Source organism: Salminus brasiliensis, chromosome 3 (assembly GCF_030463535.1).
Source record: "Salminus brasiliensis chromosome 3, fSalBra1.hap2, whole genome shotgun sequence".
NCBI lineage: Eukaryota > Metazoa > Chordata > Actinopteri > Characiformes > Bryconidae > Salminus > Salminus brasiliensis.
This window is the reverse complement of record NC_132880.1, coordinates 41,172,569-41,188,659: the sequence shown is the minus strand read 5'-3', so window position 1 is coordinate 41,188,659 and position 16,091 is coordinate 41,172,569. Positions and strand designations below refer to the sequence as shown.

Here is a 16,091-nt window from a genome sequence, read left to right as displayed (position 1 = left end):
CGTTCACGACGATCGCCGGGTCGCCACGTGGTCTAGTCGCCTTCCAGCGCGGTGGCAGACGAAGTCGTGAGATGCATCAGGCCTTTAAAAGACGAGCGAAGGTGAACGTACAGCTGAGCCACGCAGGCAGGACTGACGTCACGACCACTAGCTCTGCTCTCGTTACGGCTGAGCTTCAGCACCACGGACAGCGGTGACTCATCCGGACAGACACACAGACAGGAGCAATCGGTCATTCTGGGACACTAGGCCATACGGATCAGTGTGTGGAACAGTGTGTTACAGTGTCATTTTCCATATTGTCCAACAACACTGTAGGACTGTAATATGGAAGCGTGCGTTATACTGTCTTACGCTATGTATGTCCAAATGTTTGTGGACATCCCTTCTTTAAGTTGCACAGTGTATCTAGTCATTGTAGAGAAGTACTGCCAATAGAATAGGACTCTCTGGAGCAGATAAACTTGAACCTATTGCCAGGCATGAGGTATAGAGGGGTGTAAAGCCCAGGGGAACTGTGTTTCACTGGAATGATGGTTGGTACTCCATTCAAAACATTTGTAATGAGTGGAGGAGTTAGGAATGAGGTGGGTTAGAGATCATCCAATATCAAATCCTCACAGCAATTCTTCTACAAAATCTTCAACAAAAGCAGGATAAACTATTTTTAATACCTTTGATTTCTGAAGAAACAATGAATGAGCAGGTGTCCCAATACTTTTGTCCATATAGTGTACTATATATTTAATTTGGAACTGTGTCATATATTGTCATACATATTTAATATGCAAGAGTGAATGTGACCAAAATGGACCCCCTCTCCCTCATCAGTATTGCACTATATAGGGAGGAACTATTTCGTTTGCTAGGTCGTGGCAGAGAAGATTAATTCAGACACTTCCTCATCACCAACATCCGTCAACACTGATGCATAAATGAATACGTAAGTGGCTGAGCTGTGTCTACATCTCCAAACACTCACAAACTAAATTCTAAATTAGTTATTAAAAGCATTGTGCTGTTCATAAAATAATCTTTGACTGTCATGTTGCTTAGCAACACAAGCCTATCATTAACGAACCTCCTGGGAAAAAAAATTCATGGTCTGAAATTCATGGTGTTCAATGGCTCCTAACTATCACTTGCTCATATGAACAAATGTCATGAGCTCCATTTCAGTCATTTCACTGTCTGTTGCTTAGCAACAAGAGACTCGCAATGCATTTTGGTCCACATTCAGTTCATGTAGTGAGCTCTGCTGTTCAGTAGAAATTACAAGTGCATTGTGGGAGATTGTAGTGCCCTCAAAACCATGCTTGAATTCAACTTTATGATTCGGACACTCAATAGTGCCCTAAAATGTAAATAGGGAGCCATATTAGTCATAGCCAATCATGTACTAGCATAGCACTGTCATAGTGTCTCATTACTATTGAGCTATACAGGAAGGGACGTTTTGGCTTACTAAGGTGTGGTAGAAACACAAGTGAATTCTGACACTTCCTCATCATCATCAACATGAATTCTGAATCAGTAAAAGTGACCTTGACCATTATGGGGGACCACTTAGGGGGCAGTGGTGGCTCAGTGGTTAAAGCACTGGGCTATTGATGAGAAGTGTTCGGGTACAATACCCAGGCTTGGCAAGCTGCCGTTGTTGCCCCACTCTGTTCTGCGGGCGCTGCAGCGATGGCTTCCCACCGCTCTGGGTTCAGTAGAAATTACAAGTGCATTGTGGAAGATTGTTGTGCCCTCAAACCCATTATACTTTAAATTCAATGTACAATTCAAACACTCCAAGAAAAATGGCTAATGTACGCAATGGTGCCCTTAAACATAAATATCAGAACCAAATCAGTCACAGTCAATTAAATACTGGCATATTACACTGCCATAGTGTATTATTACTACTGCGCTATATAGGTTGTTGAACTATATAGGCTTGTTTGACAGTGTCTCTCACTGTCCACTGTGTGTGTTTGTTTACTACTGTGAATGTGTGTGTGTTCACATATGGGTGTCATTGTCTTATGTCTACAACATAAGCCTCCCATTAACAAACTATATGGCAAAAAATATGTGAAATTCACGATATGTGGTTGCTTGTAACTATCCCTGGCTTATATGAGCAAATATCATCGGCTCCAGTTCATCCCGTTCTGTTGCTTAGTAACAAAACTGGTAACTGGTAACTGGTAACTGGTAACGCAAACTGAAAGATTAGACTGAAAGAGACCCTGATAGAAAATCTGTCCAGTTCTGGAACAGGATTCTTTAGACAGATGAATCCGAGATTAACCGAGGATGGAGAAGGAAAAGAAGGGGCCATGGTCACACATCACATCATCTGTCAAACATGGCAGAGGCACTGGTATCATGATCATGACTCTTAACACACAGCAAAAGCTTCTTTTTGCAAAAAAATGGAAGGTCACATGACCTCATCCCAACTGAGCATCTTGTCACTTACTGAAGAAACTAAAGACAGACCCACAAATAATCAGCAATGGAAGGCTGCTGTGGTAAAGACCTGGCAAGGCATCTCAAGGATGAAGAAATCTGCATTTGGTGACGTGTATGGAATTGAGACTTAAGGCAGCCGTTGACTGCATAGAATATTAAAAATAACCCTTGTCCAATTACTTTTAAGTCTGTGAAAATAATGCAATATGTAATAACGGAGGTCATTCCTAAATAGTAAGCCCAATATCAATGAATGTATGAACTGTCCAAATACTTATGGACATGACTGTATATGTGTACATACACACGAGCACACACGAGTGATCATGGTGATCACTGGCCTGATGAAGTCCTCTCCTCGCCCCTGCTTTGTTGTACAGTCGTGCAATACATCACAGTAAAATCACATACAGGCAGTACCCGTGGTTCCCCCCGCGCGCGCTCTCTGTCCGTCGCAGTGGGCGGGGTGAAACATTGCGGCATTTTATGAATGAAATTACGCCAGTGGGCTCTGTCTCGGCGGGCTCTCCGATTGGCTGCGCGCGGGGGGAATCGACCCCCTGCGTCGTAACTGACGTCAGAAGGGACTCGCTGAAGGCGGAGAGCGCGGCGGATCAGACTGTCACACAGAAGAGCGCGCAGAAGAGGAGCGGACGAAGACGAACGGCGAGGATCTGAGTTTGCACAGACTGAGGACTTTGCACTGGAGAACACTTGCAGATCTTACAGAGGAGCTACTGGATTTGCACCTGCGCGCGCTGACATTCTGCCCGGTCCAGTTGCACCGTGATTTAGCTGGCGCTCCGGTTTCAGCTCTCACTGCGCGCGACTTTGCCTGGATGCTTGGCTGCTGAGCGCCTCGGTGAGTCTTTTTATTTCTCCGCGTGCGTCTGAGCATGTCTGGCTGGGGTCTAGAATGGGAGTGAATGTGGTCGATGTTGCTCCGTCTGTAGACTCAGAGCCCTGGACTAGTGGCATCATCGTCACCACAAGCATTAGTGTTATCAGTAATCCCAGCACGCGCGCCTTCGTCTGAGCTCGTGCGTCGCTGTGGACTGAGAGCTACTCATCCAGCGAGATTTGCATGTTGTAGATGAACGGCAAGACTGTAGTGGTCACTGTTCACGTTATGCTTGAAGACTGAACCTGAAAATGGCACTTGCATTTCTACACTCTTAGGGTTCTATATAGTACTTAAAAGGTTCTTTGGCTCCTGACAGTAGTGGAACCCTGTTTTTTTGCTATAAGGTGTTTTTTGCTATAAGGTTGCCATCTAACAGTTTTTCTTTTCATAAAGAGAAGAACCAAGCAGGCAAAAACTATTTAAGCATTTAAGCATCCTTGGGTCGTCATGGTTCTAATACAGAACAATTGCCTAAGGAACCTTGGAAGAACTCCTTCTGTAAGGAGTGTACTCTACCTTGCATTTCCACAGACTTAGCAAACAGTGATACTCTTTGAGGAACCACATGAGCTTTTCTGTCACAGAGAAGAACTAACCAGGCCAAGCACCATTCACATGGTTGCAATGTTCTATTTAGAACCATTAAGTTTCCTAAAGAACACCTTGAGAACCCTTCTTTAAAAGTGTATAACATTCAGGTTACTAATGACCTACCATGTCTAGAACAGATGTCACTGATGGCTTGCAGATGGTTCTGACTTAAGAAAAACCTCTTTCTTCTCTCTACAGCCATGGCCCTTAATGATTCCGAAGTGGGCTTGGAGGTGGTCTTGGAGATCGACCCACTCCTGCAAGTGTCCCCCGCCCAAATCACGCCTGACCCACTGGCTGCAGCAGTGATGACCCCTTGGGATGTGGCCCTGTGCGTGTCGGGTGTCCTGATTTGCTGCGAGAACGCAATCATTGTAGTGACCATCTTCTCCTCGTCATCTCTGCGGGCGCCCATGTTCCTGCTGATCGGCAGCCTGGCTTGGGCGGACTTCCTGGCAGGAGTGGGACTGCTGTTGCACTTCCTGTCCCGCTGGTGCCTGCCCTCGGAGGTGCTGGAGTTGGGCAGTATGGGTCTCCTAGTCAGCGCACTCAGTGCGTCTGTTTTCTCCTTGCTGGGCATCACCCTGGACAGATTCCTGTCGCTCCACAGAGCACTGACATATGGCTCCCGCCGCACACACACGCACACACGCTGCGCCCTGGCGTTGGGTTGGGCACTTGCAGGCCTGCAGGGGGCTCTGCCCGCCCTGGGCTGGAATTGCCTGGACGATGGACAGTCTTGCAGCGTGGTGCGGCCGTTGACCCGCGTGCACTTGGCCACCCTTTGCGGCGGCTTCCTTCTTGCCCTGGCCCTTATGCTGCAGCTCAACGCCTGGATCTGCCAGGTGGTCCTGCGGCACTCGCACCAGATCGCCCTTCAGAGACACACACTGCCCTCCGCACGAACACATGCCCGCCGCCGGGTACACACCCTCGCCTTCATCCTGGCCACCTTCGCCAGCTGCTGGGTGCCCTTCGCCCTGTACGGCCTCCTAGGCGACGGATCCTCACCCGCTCTTTACACGTACGCCACGCTGGTGCCGGTCACAGGCAACTCTCTGCTCAACCCTCTGATTTATGCCTACAGGAACACACACATCCAGAGAGTGCTGAGGCAGGCCTGCTGCTGCTGCCTGCCAAACACGTCCAACAAGAACACACACACACCCAGCGATGTCTAAGATCCAGCAAACTTTACATTCCCTTTGAAGAGCACATCAGAAAATATGCCATAAGGTGCCGTGATAGATCACGCTTTAACTCCATTCCCAGTGTCAAAGTCGCACACACACACACACACACACACACACACACTTCCTCATTGAGAATATTTCACTGTGCCAATATTGCCAAGACCTCTGCCTGACTCGTGCTACACGAGTCACGTGTATGTAACGTATGACTCAGAGTCACTCTCCAGCAACGTTTGAAATGTGTACTGTTTCAGGTTCCTCTTCTGACCTTTCCCAGACAACACGCTTATATGGGGCTCACATGGGCAGAACATAGACTAGGTGGGTTCTAAGGGGCATGGGATCAAAGTAGGTTTGTACATGTGTTGTCACAGGGACCCAGTTGGGCTTGCCACCCTAATCTCCCATCTATGCCCCATGTGCAGTGTGCAACCAAGATTTGACCCATGCTCAAACCCTGCTGATCCCATCAGTGACCCTTGTTTGACCCTGGTGGGCATCCATATATGGGGCCAACGTGGAAGCCATGGACAAAACTTTCTGGTTTACAGTTAGGCTAACCATACAGGCTCCACATGGGCATGTTATCTGGGTTGGTGTCTGTGATCAAAAACGTCTGTGTATTCCTCCTCACCCATCTTCCACTATCCAGAGCGGAAATGACCTCTACTATGCCACTGCAGTAGCTTTTCCATTAAACCCTTAAATGAAGATACAAACAGTTTCCTTAAGGATAGTATTGCTTTAATTGTCTTCAATTTGTGCCTGATACTTTTACAAACTCTGACATTCAGAGGTTCTAGATGGAATTAAAAAAATAATTTGCACTTTACAACTTTATGACTTGACTTTTCATACAAGTTTTGTTTGAATGCTAATCTTGCCAATTGTGTAGCCCTATTTATTTAACTATTTATTTGTGGACTGAATTACTTGCCATTTGGTACTACTACTACTGCTACTGCAAAATGATGGATGTTTTTATACTTCATAAATGTCTTGTTTGCACATGTGAGAAATGATTGGTGCACCAAACATGTTCATGTCTGCGTGAATGTGTTCTTTTTGAACCAAAATGTTTTAAAGAGACCTCTGTTGTCTTGTTTATAACAAGAAATAAACAACGTTTTGTAAAAGGAACACTTTTCTGTAGTCTTTTGTGTGTGAGTGAGAGTTTAAAGGGGTGTGGAGGGGGAGGGCGGTGAGGTTCTGCCTGCAAAAGCACACTTGTCACATTTGGATAAATCCAGCATGAGAGCCACACTGCTGACAAATCAGAGTATTACATAAATCCACTGCATCACTGGAATGCATCGCGCCTCCCTGCCTGCCTGCTGCCTTTCCACTGAGCCAATTCAAAAGGCATATCTGAGGGAGGAACATAGACTAAGCACTGGGAACAATGCTCAGCGTAGTGATGGGAGTTGTTCAACCAGATTGAGCGGTCTTTATGTAACCACTACACACTACATGGACAGAAGTATTGGGACATCTGCTCATTCAGAGTTTGTTCTGTTGTTGTTGTTGGAGTAACTGTCTCTACTGTCCAGGGAAGGCTTTATTCCAGATTTGGGAGCACTGCTGTGAGGATTTGATTGCATTTAGCAGCAATAGTGTTAATGAGGTCAGGATGTTGGATGATCACCACCACAACTCATCCCCTACTCATCCCAAAGGTTTTGAATGAAGCGCCATCATGTCTGACATTAGGCATGGTGCCAATAGGAAGTCCTAGTCTATTGGCAATGCTTTTCTACAGGTAGCTGTGTGTGTGTCACTTAAAATAGCTGAATGCATTCCTGAGAAGGGGTGTCCAGAGTGTGTTACTGTAAAGTAAAAAAAACAAAACAAAAAAACCCCACATCTTCAGTTTGATCTGTTAGAAAAAGGCATTCAATTGTTTGGTCTACAGCAACTGTTGACTACTGTATTCTGGGAGTCCACACTCTTACTTTAGTAGCAATTTTTTTGAGAATTGCAGCTGCATTCCAGTTCACCCATGTTTCACTTTTGAAACATGATTGATCCATCCCTGAAGCTGTGAAAGTTCAACTATTTATGAATACTTTTTGTAATAACTTCACAATAATGTAATAATCCCAATACTGTAACAATTTAGCGCTTAAAGCAGCATTCTGCAAGAACTAGTATTTTTGCTCCTGGACTCCCCCTACAGTTGGATTTCAAATAATGTAACAAGGTTTACACTGTTGGTAAAAATAGTTTTTTCTATTAGGAATCAAGATCCTGTGTTCCATAATAAGACCGGTTTAGTACATCATTAGGTTTTCTTACATTCTTACAGTTAAGCGCAAATGTTGTTACAATACTTAAAAATACAGCACTAGGTCTCAGCACTACAGTCCTATTAGCCTAATACTCCATAACACACCTGCTTCAACTAATCACCTCATTAGCAAATGTTTCCTTTGAATCAGAGTGCAAGTATACTAAAACCACAAAAATGTGCAGTGTAGGTGGGCCAAGCGCCTGCAATAGAGCCTACCTGTTTAGAATTACTACATTAAGGAGGCCACATTTGATTATTTAATAGGCCATTTCAAATATTTCACAAAGAGGCAAAAAAAGAGGAGATAATGACAAGATCAAAACATTATCAGATGAACGTCAGACAAAAGCGCAACTGAAGGAAATGTCAACTACACAGCGCTGTTAAAAAGTATGTGCAGCAGAACAATGATCTGAAGCACACACGCAAGCCATGATGATTTGGAAGTGGCAAAGTCAAAGCCATGATTCAAATCCCACTTTGATGCTGCAGCATTCAACAGAAAAAAAACCCAAAAAACAGGGCCAAATAATTTTTTACAGTACTGTACTTTCTGAACAGGACTCCAAAAAGAGGAGACACATCAGTATTTGTACATACAGACCCTGTTAACACCTGGTCACGTCATGTGTCTTGTGTATCAGGATTATATCTGGATCATAAATAAAAATGAAACACGCATTAAAAACAAATATACAAGTCCGATCACTCCAACCACTTCAGGAGGTGGTCTGAGACAGATCTGAGCCATGTAGCATAGTACTGTAAATGCACCAGTCTCTCCAAAACCCAACTAAACGCATGTGGCTAAAATCTTTTCCTGATACAATCCAGATGGTAGTCACATGACATGACCAGGCGTAAACGGGGTCATTGATTCAGAAGCAGTTAATATTCACAGACTCCAGCATGTTTTAGCTTAAGGATCTTTATTTAATTAAACCAGTGATAGAAAATGTTTAAAATTATTAAACAAATGTACCCAATACAAAAATGATTTTTCTGATTTCAAAATCTTGCATAATTCTCAGTAAAGCTTTGGCTTTAAACAAGTAGGCACTAATACCAAATATAAAGCAGGCACTTTGGAATACAGGATAATGACATCAGCAAAAGCACAGGACAGGGAAAACCACCACACGGAATGCCATAATGCCACAAGTGGCACTGAGGTCAGAGAACAGATACGTTGCACCCACACAGACGGAGACCAGTTACCAAGGCAACAGGCCACGAACACACAAAAAGGCATTTGATTTTAAGGGACTGCTTGAGCTGTTCACTCTGGGAATGAGTGCTCCAAATAAAGGCCTGCAGAAAACTGCAGCCCTTAAAAGCAACAAAGACCATGACCAAGTATTTAGTATCTAAATTACCAATATATAACGTGCCTTTTACTTGGCTTGGGTAAAAAAACAAACAAACAAACAAACAAAAACAAAGCAAAGTTCAGGTGATTAATACCAAGGTTCTGCTGATAAGATACTGCGATGCAACAAGAACACACACACACACACACTCGCACACACTCGCACACACTCGCACACACTCGCACACACTCGCACACACTCGCACACACTCGCACAACTTCTCTTACTCTTGATAGCTGCATTACAGAGGAACAGGCACTCTGTAACAGGAGCAGGCTAATCATCTAAATAATTCACTTGGAGTCAGAATAAACCGTGCCACACACACTCACACTCACACAGTAATTGGCCTCATTAAAGGGAAACAAGTAATCTGATAAGTGGAAGGTCTAGTAGGAATGAACATTTTCATGATCGGTTATGTAGACTCAGTCAGACCACTCCTCATCATCAAACTCTGAAGAGTCGTCTTCAGAGTCACTGCACTCTACTGCAATACGGCGGGACAAGATAGCAGCCACATCATTGCCCACGACGTCTCTCTTTTCTTGCTCTCTCTGCTCCTCCACTTTACGTAGGTTAAATCCTAGGCACACACAGACAGACAGGCACTTTCAGCAACTTTTGCAGACACTTAATGAGGGACAAGGAGTGATGTCAATCCTCTAAAATCATACTGCATTATTAATTTAATGACCTTCTGGACCATTGATATCTGGAAAAATATGAAGAAAGTTTTTTAATAAACTGCAATGCAACAAGATATTGCAACATCAATTCCAATGTGGCTATGCAGACCTAGTGTTACCTAAGTCAAAGTCCCTAGGCCTAAGTAATTAAGGTCCCCATGCTCAGCCCCTTTCTGTATATTTCCTGGTCTAATACACCTGTTTCAGGTAAACAATGTAGGTTTTTTTACTTTTGGCTATCATACTCTTTATTCTTAATTATAGAAAGATAACCTCTACAGTAAGATTATCTCTACAAAGGTAACAAAGAATAATACAAAAATAAAGAATTAAGAGTATGGTAGCCAAAAGGAAAACACGCGTTTTACCCTCTACAGAGAGATGCCCTCTATAGACACCTCCTATAGAGAAATACAGTGTTACTTTCTTTAACCAGCACAGCACATGCATTGGAACCAAGTAGAGAGAGAGAGAGTATTACTACCTGGTTCCCATGCTGTGATGCTTAATATAACATCACTAAAGTTATGTGACATGGATCAGCAACAACAACCGGAACACGTTTGATATAGTCAATTAAGTTACTCCCAAGACCCAGAAATAAAGCAAGCGTAGTTTTAAATGATGGACATAAATAAAAAATAATGGTTAAGATACTAAGTGTATCACACAGTCCTGCAGAAAAAAATCTAATTATAAAAGTGAAGATACACTAAAAGTGTTTTTTTTTTTTGTGTGCGGGTGGAACTGGACCTACCTTGGCGAATAGCTGCCAGGAGATCGCTGCGGCCGTCGCCAGCAGGGGCAGGCTGGGCTTTGGGGGCAGAGGCAGCAGGGGCCCCCCCTGAGGGAGGAGGAGGGGCTGGAGCAGCAGGGGTGAAGCATGGAGGAGGAGGGCCTGGAGGCGGAGGGGGAGGGGGTGGCGGTGGGGGGCCGCCCCCAGCAGGGGGAGGTGGTGGAGCTGGAATATTGGAAGCAATAGGTGGAGGAGGAGGGATAGAGGGAGAACCAGAGGAAAAAGGAGGAGGAGAAGGAGGAGAATCAAACCCTGAGGGAGGTGGAGGTGGGATACCCATCCCTACAGGTGGGGGAGGAGGTGGGGCCACAGGGGGAGCCACTGAGGGGCGACCAGGAGGAGAGGACGCCATAACTGGGGGGGCTGGAGGAGGGTGAGTAGGGCTTAATAGGCTACTTCGCTTCTGAGGAGAGGTTCCAGATGGTCCCTCATTATACCTGCAAGAGAACAGGCATTAGTTACAGCACAGCAGCATCCGTAAAGACTGATGGATTGCAAAGCTACGAATACACTCACGTCATATCCGGAGGTGGAGGTGGTAGGAAACCATCATCTTCCGACATTGGAGGTGGGAGAGGGGAGCCAGCATCATAACTGTAGGAAGAAGTGCTTTGGTCTAGCTGTCCCTCAGAATCCATCATACCCATGTCATCACCTGAGCCAAAGCTGCCATTGTACACCTCCATAGAACGACTACGGGGGGGTAAATAACAATTAATTAATAAATAAATTAAAAACTTTGCTAAAATTCTCTCAGGATTTCCACTTACCCCCCATCGGGTTTAGGGACAACAAATTCTTCTCCCATCTTACGTCGTTCCCATTCCTCTTTGCGGGTTTTGATCTTGCGAGGGTTCAAATTGCTCCTGTTCGGGTTTTCTCTCTTCTCCTTCTACTCACACATACACACATATTTTAGGAAAAGGAGACAGACACCACAACTCTATTCAGAAGGACTATGACACATATGTGCTTGAACTTCTCACCCTGTGCTTCCGTTTCTCCTTCATGATATCTTTGGTGTCCTGCAGCATCTGCTCTTTCCACAGATCAAAGAAATAGGATGGATCGGTGTAGAATTTAAGAGCCTCTTTCCCATCCTCCCTGGGAGAGACATACAAGCTGCATTTAGCAAACAAAACTCATGCTTCTACCTACAGGTAGTGGGTTGCCAAGATCAGTACAGTCAGTCAAACCCTGGGAGTGGAGAGTAGAGTTATATCTGTGTGAGCCGTAAAAGTCTCATATGAACACGGGTTAAGTGTAAAAAAAGGAGGACTTTAAGTCAACTATTTCCCACTATTAATTACAAGGCAGAATGGAATGCAAGAAATAAAAGAAAAAGACCACAAGACGCAATCGCTCCACTCCACTGCTACATTCTTTACAGACAGTGTTAAAATAAAAGTCATTAATACTAACAAACTTGAACAAAAAATACTTTGAACCTGAAAGCTAATATTACTATCTCACACTTGTCTCCCTTTTTACTGATGATCAGACCCAAAGTGTGAATTTTGTGATGTATTACACCACTACTAGTTAATGATACTTTGAATGCTTCAAGCATAGTGATGGGACCCCAAGATATACCTGTAAACACTAAGATTGTTAAGCGGAGGTGGCTGGTTGCAGGTCAAGTAGGTATCCTGTACTGGCTGGGGCAGCGAAGGCCGACTGAAAAGCTGCTGATCCTGGATCTGATTAGAACGGAAAGCTTTGCGAGTGGTGATGGCTTGCAGAGAAACTATGCAAGGAAACAAAAGAGAGATGCAAGTGAGTAGAAACATGAAACTGAAATAAATAAATAAAGCAAGCATAGTTATGCTATACCCACACTACAACAATGCTGCATTCATGATAACTGGGACAACTTCCCACTTTTAAAGCATTCACGCAACTCATGCATGTATTTAAATAGTAAAAAACTGAGAGGCTATGGCATTTAATGTGAATACAACACAAAAGTGCACAGCCTGATTAAATATCTAGCTCAAAATGACATAACACTGTATATAGAGTATCCAAGTACCCACCTGAATACCCTACTTACAATTCACAAAAAACAGCAGTCAAAGTGTTTTGTAAAAATGGCTATGCCATTAGTCATACTAGTTTTGTGGGTGGTTGCCCTGTTGAAGTAACGTCGCAGAAAGGCAACTCTAAGAGTGAGAATATTTAGACTTTTCAAGCTTTGGGAATTGGGAATCTGTCTGTTTAAAGGTATAAAAACTTCTCAGTTCTCCTTTGATCATAAATGTCAATTTATCAAATTAAGATTAAAAAACACAACACATAATGTATATATATATATATATATATATATATATATATATATATAATATCGCTAGGTCAGGGCTCACCAATGTAACCCACATAGGAGATGGCTGATTTCATTTAAATCAAGCATAAGCACACCAGATTCTACTTGTTTAAGCAGTCAGTCTCAGTCTTCAAACAACTAATTAGTTAAATGAGGTGTGCTCAAGCTTGGTTGGAATGAAGCCACACAAGGCCTTTCCGGACAACTCTGATGACCCCTGCTCTACGTGATCTCCTCAGTCTGGTTTACCTTCTTCCTCTTTGGGGTCTAGCTGTGTGACTTTGACCTGCAGTTTGTCCACTCTCTCGCCAAGAGTATTCACCCTGTCTGCAAATAAGCTGGCCTGGACAAACAGCTCGCCAAACACGTCCTCTGCAAATTTGCCTGGGACATAACACACAAAATCAGACATAAAAAGATATGCACAGTCAGCCACAAACAGTCAACCTAAAAGCCAAACAAGACTTGCAGGGTCAGTCACTCACTGAGGGAGCCGAGCTGGCGGATGATGTTGGCCAGTGTGAAGTTGGTCACACACTCTAGCTCACTCTTCACAGCCACGGGTAAGGTCTGGCGGCACAGGTGCCGTGGCTCGATGTTCCGCATCACCAAAGGCATGATGACAACTCAGTCTCTCTCCCCCCTGGAAGACAGAGGCCAGTAAATACAACACAGTGCATGCTACAGGTGCTCACATAAATGGTGCTATGGCTTCACTTCCTTATTTCTGGTCATTCTTTATGGACACTGTCCTCTTCATGCTTGCTTGTTTTTCCATGCACATATCCACACACACTTATCCAAGCAGAAACACAAAACTAAAATGGCTGGTGCTTAAAGCAGAACCAAAACTGCTGTGTGTCTTTCTTCTTAGACACAGCTTAGACCCTTTATATAACAGTGTACCTGAGGTAGTCTGATCTGTGTCTAGAATAGCCTGTCAGTATCATGCACGTCTAGGCCTAACCGCTGACTCATCTTATTTTAGTTGCATTCTTGCATGCATTTACTTGCATTCTTTCTGTGTACATTCAATAAATGCCTTTGTAGAAGTCCAATTAAAAGGTATACGGATTAAATAGGCCACACATTAAATATTGTTTTTTCACTTTTCTACCACTGAATATCAACAGAATAGCAAAACACTAAGAACTGCCTTAGCGACCAAACCAGTGTGATATCTGAATGAGTCAATTTTGCGCCATCATAGAACTAGGACATGTATTCAAATTGTACATATATATAACGTTCTGATCTGAATAGAAAGCCAGAGCTGTTCGCTACATTTTTCTGTACTAATTGAGAAATTTTCCAAATAGTTTAGTCCTGTTCACACATACTTCACATTGCATACATTCAGAAATACTTTGGGCAAATGGTTTTTAATCTGTACAATTAAAAGAGCAAAATGGAGAAAGAATGTCAGGGACACAGTCTACTGCTCGATCATTATAACACTATTTAACACCAATGGGTAATCAAGCTGCGAATAGAGAATAGCTAAAAAAAACAGTAGAAATGAGCCTTTAAAGAAGTATTAAGCTTTAAGTGTGACAAGATGAATGTAACAGAAGGCTCTGTGTTGTCTGAGGTCTTTCTGATATGCTAGTGGTGTGTTATTACTAAAGTTTTGCAAGCACCAGTTCTCCTGTACAGTTTAGAACCAACCCCAAACAAGCACACAAAGCTTTAATCCCCAAAGGTTGCAAAATCAGGTAACTAAGAAATCCTCTAATACAGGGGTGGGCAACAGGGGCCAAAGTCCAGCAAAACAGCTCTAAAAGACATACTAAACCTGACAATTAACAGGTGAGTTTAATGCCTTTAGTGTGTTCAAGCAGACAAAGCAAAAAAATGTGCAGGAATCCAGCCTTCCAGGACCGGGACCGCCCAGCCCTGCTCTAATAGACCAACTGTGTTGTAGAAATAAGAAAAACCCTTTCAGCAATGACTACTTCCCTTTGTGTTAAAGGATATCGGTCTCATACACAGTACAACTAATGAACAGCTTTGATGTCTGGACACAGATGGAATTTGGCCTCCGCCTTTAACCCATCTATGCAGTGAACACACACACACACACACACACACACACACACTAGTGCGCCCGGGGAGAAGAGAGGGTAAATTGCCTTGCTCAAGGGTCCAAACAATGGCAGCCTTCTGAGCTTGGGTATTGAACCCACAACCTTATCGCCAATAGCCCGGGTGCTCTAACCGCTGGGCCACCACTGCCCCAACATAAAATACATATGAATAAAAATCTAGGACATATTAAATGTTAAAAATCAAAAGTGTACGGTAATATTAATGTGCAATGCAAGAAGAAGAATCATTTGGTAGAATGATGAGTATAAAGTGCTCAAGTGTGAAGATGTGCAAATGAGTGTGCACTCCAATGTTGTGCAATAAGTAGGAGAGTAGGTAGCAGCTGTAAATAGTAATAGCAATAATTATAGTAATATATTTATGAAAGTAAAACAGCTATGCTGTAACTGATCCATTGTTTTGGTCATGCCAAAACCAAAAGTTCCAAATGCCATCCACATACATGGTCCACCTTCCTTGCCAGAAGCAAAAAATACACTTTAGACATAGACATTACATTTAAGTATCATAAAACTCAGCTGACATACTATCAGAGGAACAGAGCAAAAAGCTAAATGTCATCGATTCTTCTGACCTTCCTCTTTTATACAAATTACAGAACTCCTTACACACCCAGATCTAACAAAAATAAAAATAATAATAAAAAAGAAAAGCTGTGAACTGAAGGAAGGTGACAACCTCTCTAAAAGCAGGGCTGGGCTGGGCTGGGCTGGGCAGTACAGTCGTATACCTTCGCCCATACTGAGATTTACAGCAGATTTCAAAAGACCTAGGGTAACTTGAAGCCGTAGATGAAGGTAGCTAAATGTCCAGGATGAGTGTAAGTTAGATGACAGTGGAAGCCGAATATGCAGAAAGACTGAAACTGACTACAGACTAAAGCTGAACAAGCATTAGGTCATTGTAAACTAGCTACAGCTTACAGGAAAGGCACTCCTCAGTCATTCCTCAGTGAAATATTGGTAATTCAAATAAGAAAGACTTGAAAAAACAGCTCTAATAAAAGTCTGGTTTAAATGTTACAGACCAATCTGTAAAATATTATATGTCACATTATCTGATAAGGCAAACTTTCGAAAGCAAAACTTTGCGGCCCACCCTGAAGTGAGCGTCCAGAGCAGGAAGTAAGTTGTTAGCTCTTTGGCTAGCTAGCCAGCTAAACAGCAGAAATCTGACTCAACTCGCTACCTCCCGAAACAAACACTGAATCTTCTTACCAGACGATAAACGATATAGGTCCTCTCTGCTGAAGTCGATTAACCTTTTAACTCGCCTCTTAACTACCTTAACATTACTGAATTTCACTGCTTATTATTTTCTAAACCCAGAAAAATGTCCGCATCTGCCGTCACCAGAGCAATCA

The 16,091-nt window shown here is 43.4% G+C and overlaps 2 protein-coding genes across 2 annotated transcripts; one reads left to right on the top strand and one right to left on the bottom strand.

Moving 5' to 3' along the window:
- The first annotated feature begins 3,106 nt into the window (after positions 1 to 3,106).
- Positions 3,107 to 6,235, top strand: gpr3 (G protein-coupled receptor 3). The gene is made up of 2 exons (XM_072674864.1): positions 3,107 to 3,325; positions 4,157 to 6,235. The coding sequence occupies exon 2, from the start codon at positions 4,159 to 4,161 to the stop codon at positions 5,137 to 5,139; it is 981 nt and encodes a 326-aa protein (XP_072530965.1). The 5' UTR covers positions 3,107 to 3,325; positions 4,157 to 4,158; the 3' UTR covers positions 5,140 to 6,235.
- A 1,450-nt stretch (positions 6,236 to 7,685) lies between these two features.
- wasf2 (WASP family member 2) lies at positions 7,686 to 16,091 on the bottom strand. Its single transcript, XM_072676235.1, has 9 exons — positions 15,946 to 16,091; positions 13,105 to 13,262; positions 12,869 to 13,003; positions 11,890 to 12,043; positions 11,283 to 11,400; positions 11,067 to 11,188; positions 10,813 to 10,989; positions 10,258 to 10,733; positions 7,686 to 9,397 (listed from the first exon to the last, which is right to left on the bottom strand). The coding sequence occupies exons 2-9, from the start codon at positions 13,235 to 13,237 to the stop codon at positions 9,240 to 9,242; spliced, it is 1,473 nt and encodes a 490-aa protein (XP_072532336.1). The 5' UTR covers positions 13,238 to 13,262; positions 15,946 to 16,091; the 3' UTR covers positions 7,686 to 9,239.

Bases quoted from the DNA above. Each gene is read 5' to 3' on its own strand.
- gpr3 (XM_072674864.1), top strand. From the start codon at position 4,159: ATGGCCCTTAATGATTCCGAAGTGGGCTTGGAGGTGGTCTTGGAGATC.
- wasf2 (XM_072676235.1), bottom strand. From the start codon at position 13,237: ATGCCTTTGGTGATGCGGAACATCGAGCCACGGCACCTGTGCCGCCAG. The intron at 12,044-12,868 runs GTAAACCAGACT...TTCCTTGCATAG, and splicing joins AGACCCCAAAGAGGAAGAAG to TTTCTCTGCAAGCCATCACC. The intron at 10,734-10,812 runs GTGAGTGTATTC...GTTCTCTTGCAG, and splicing joins CCTCCACCTCCGGATATGAC to GTATAATGAGGGACCATCTG.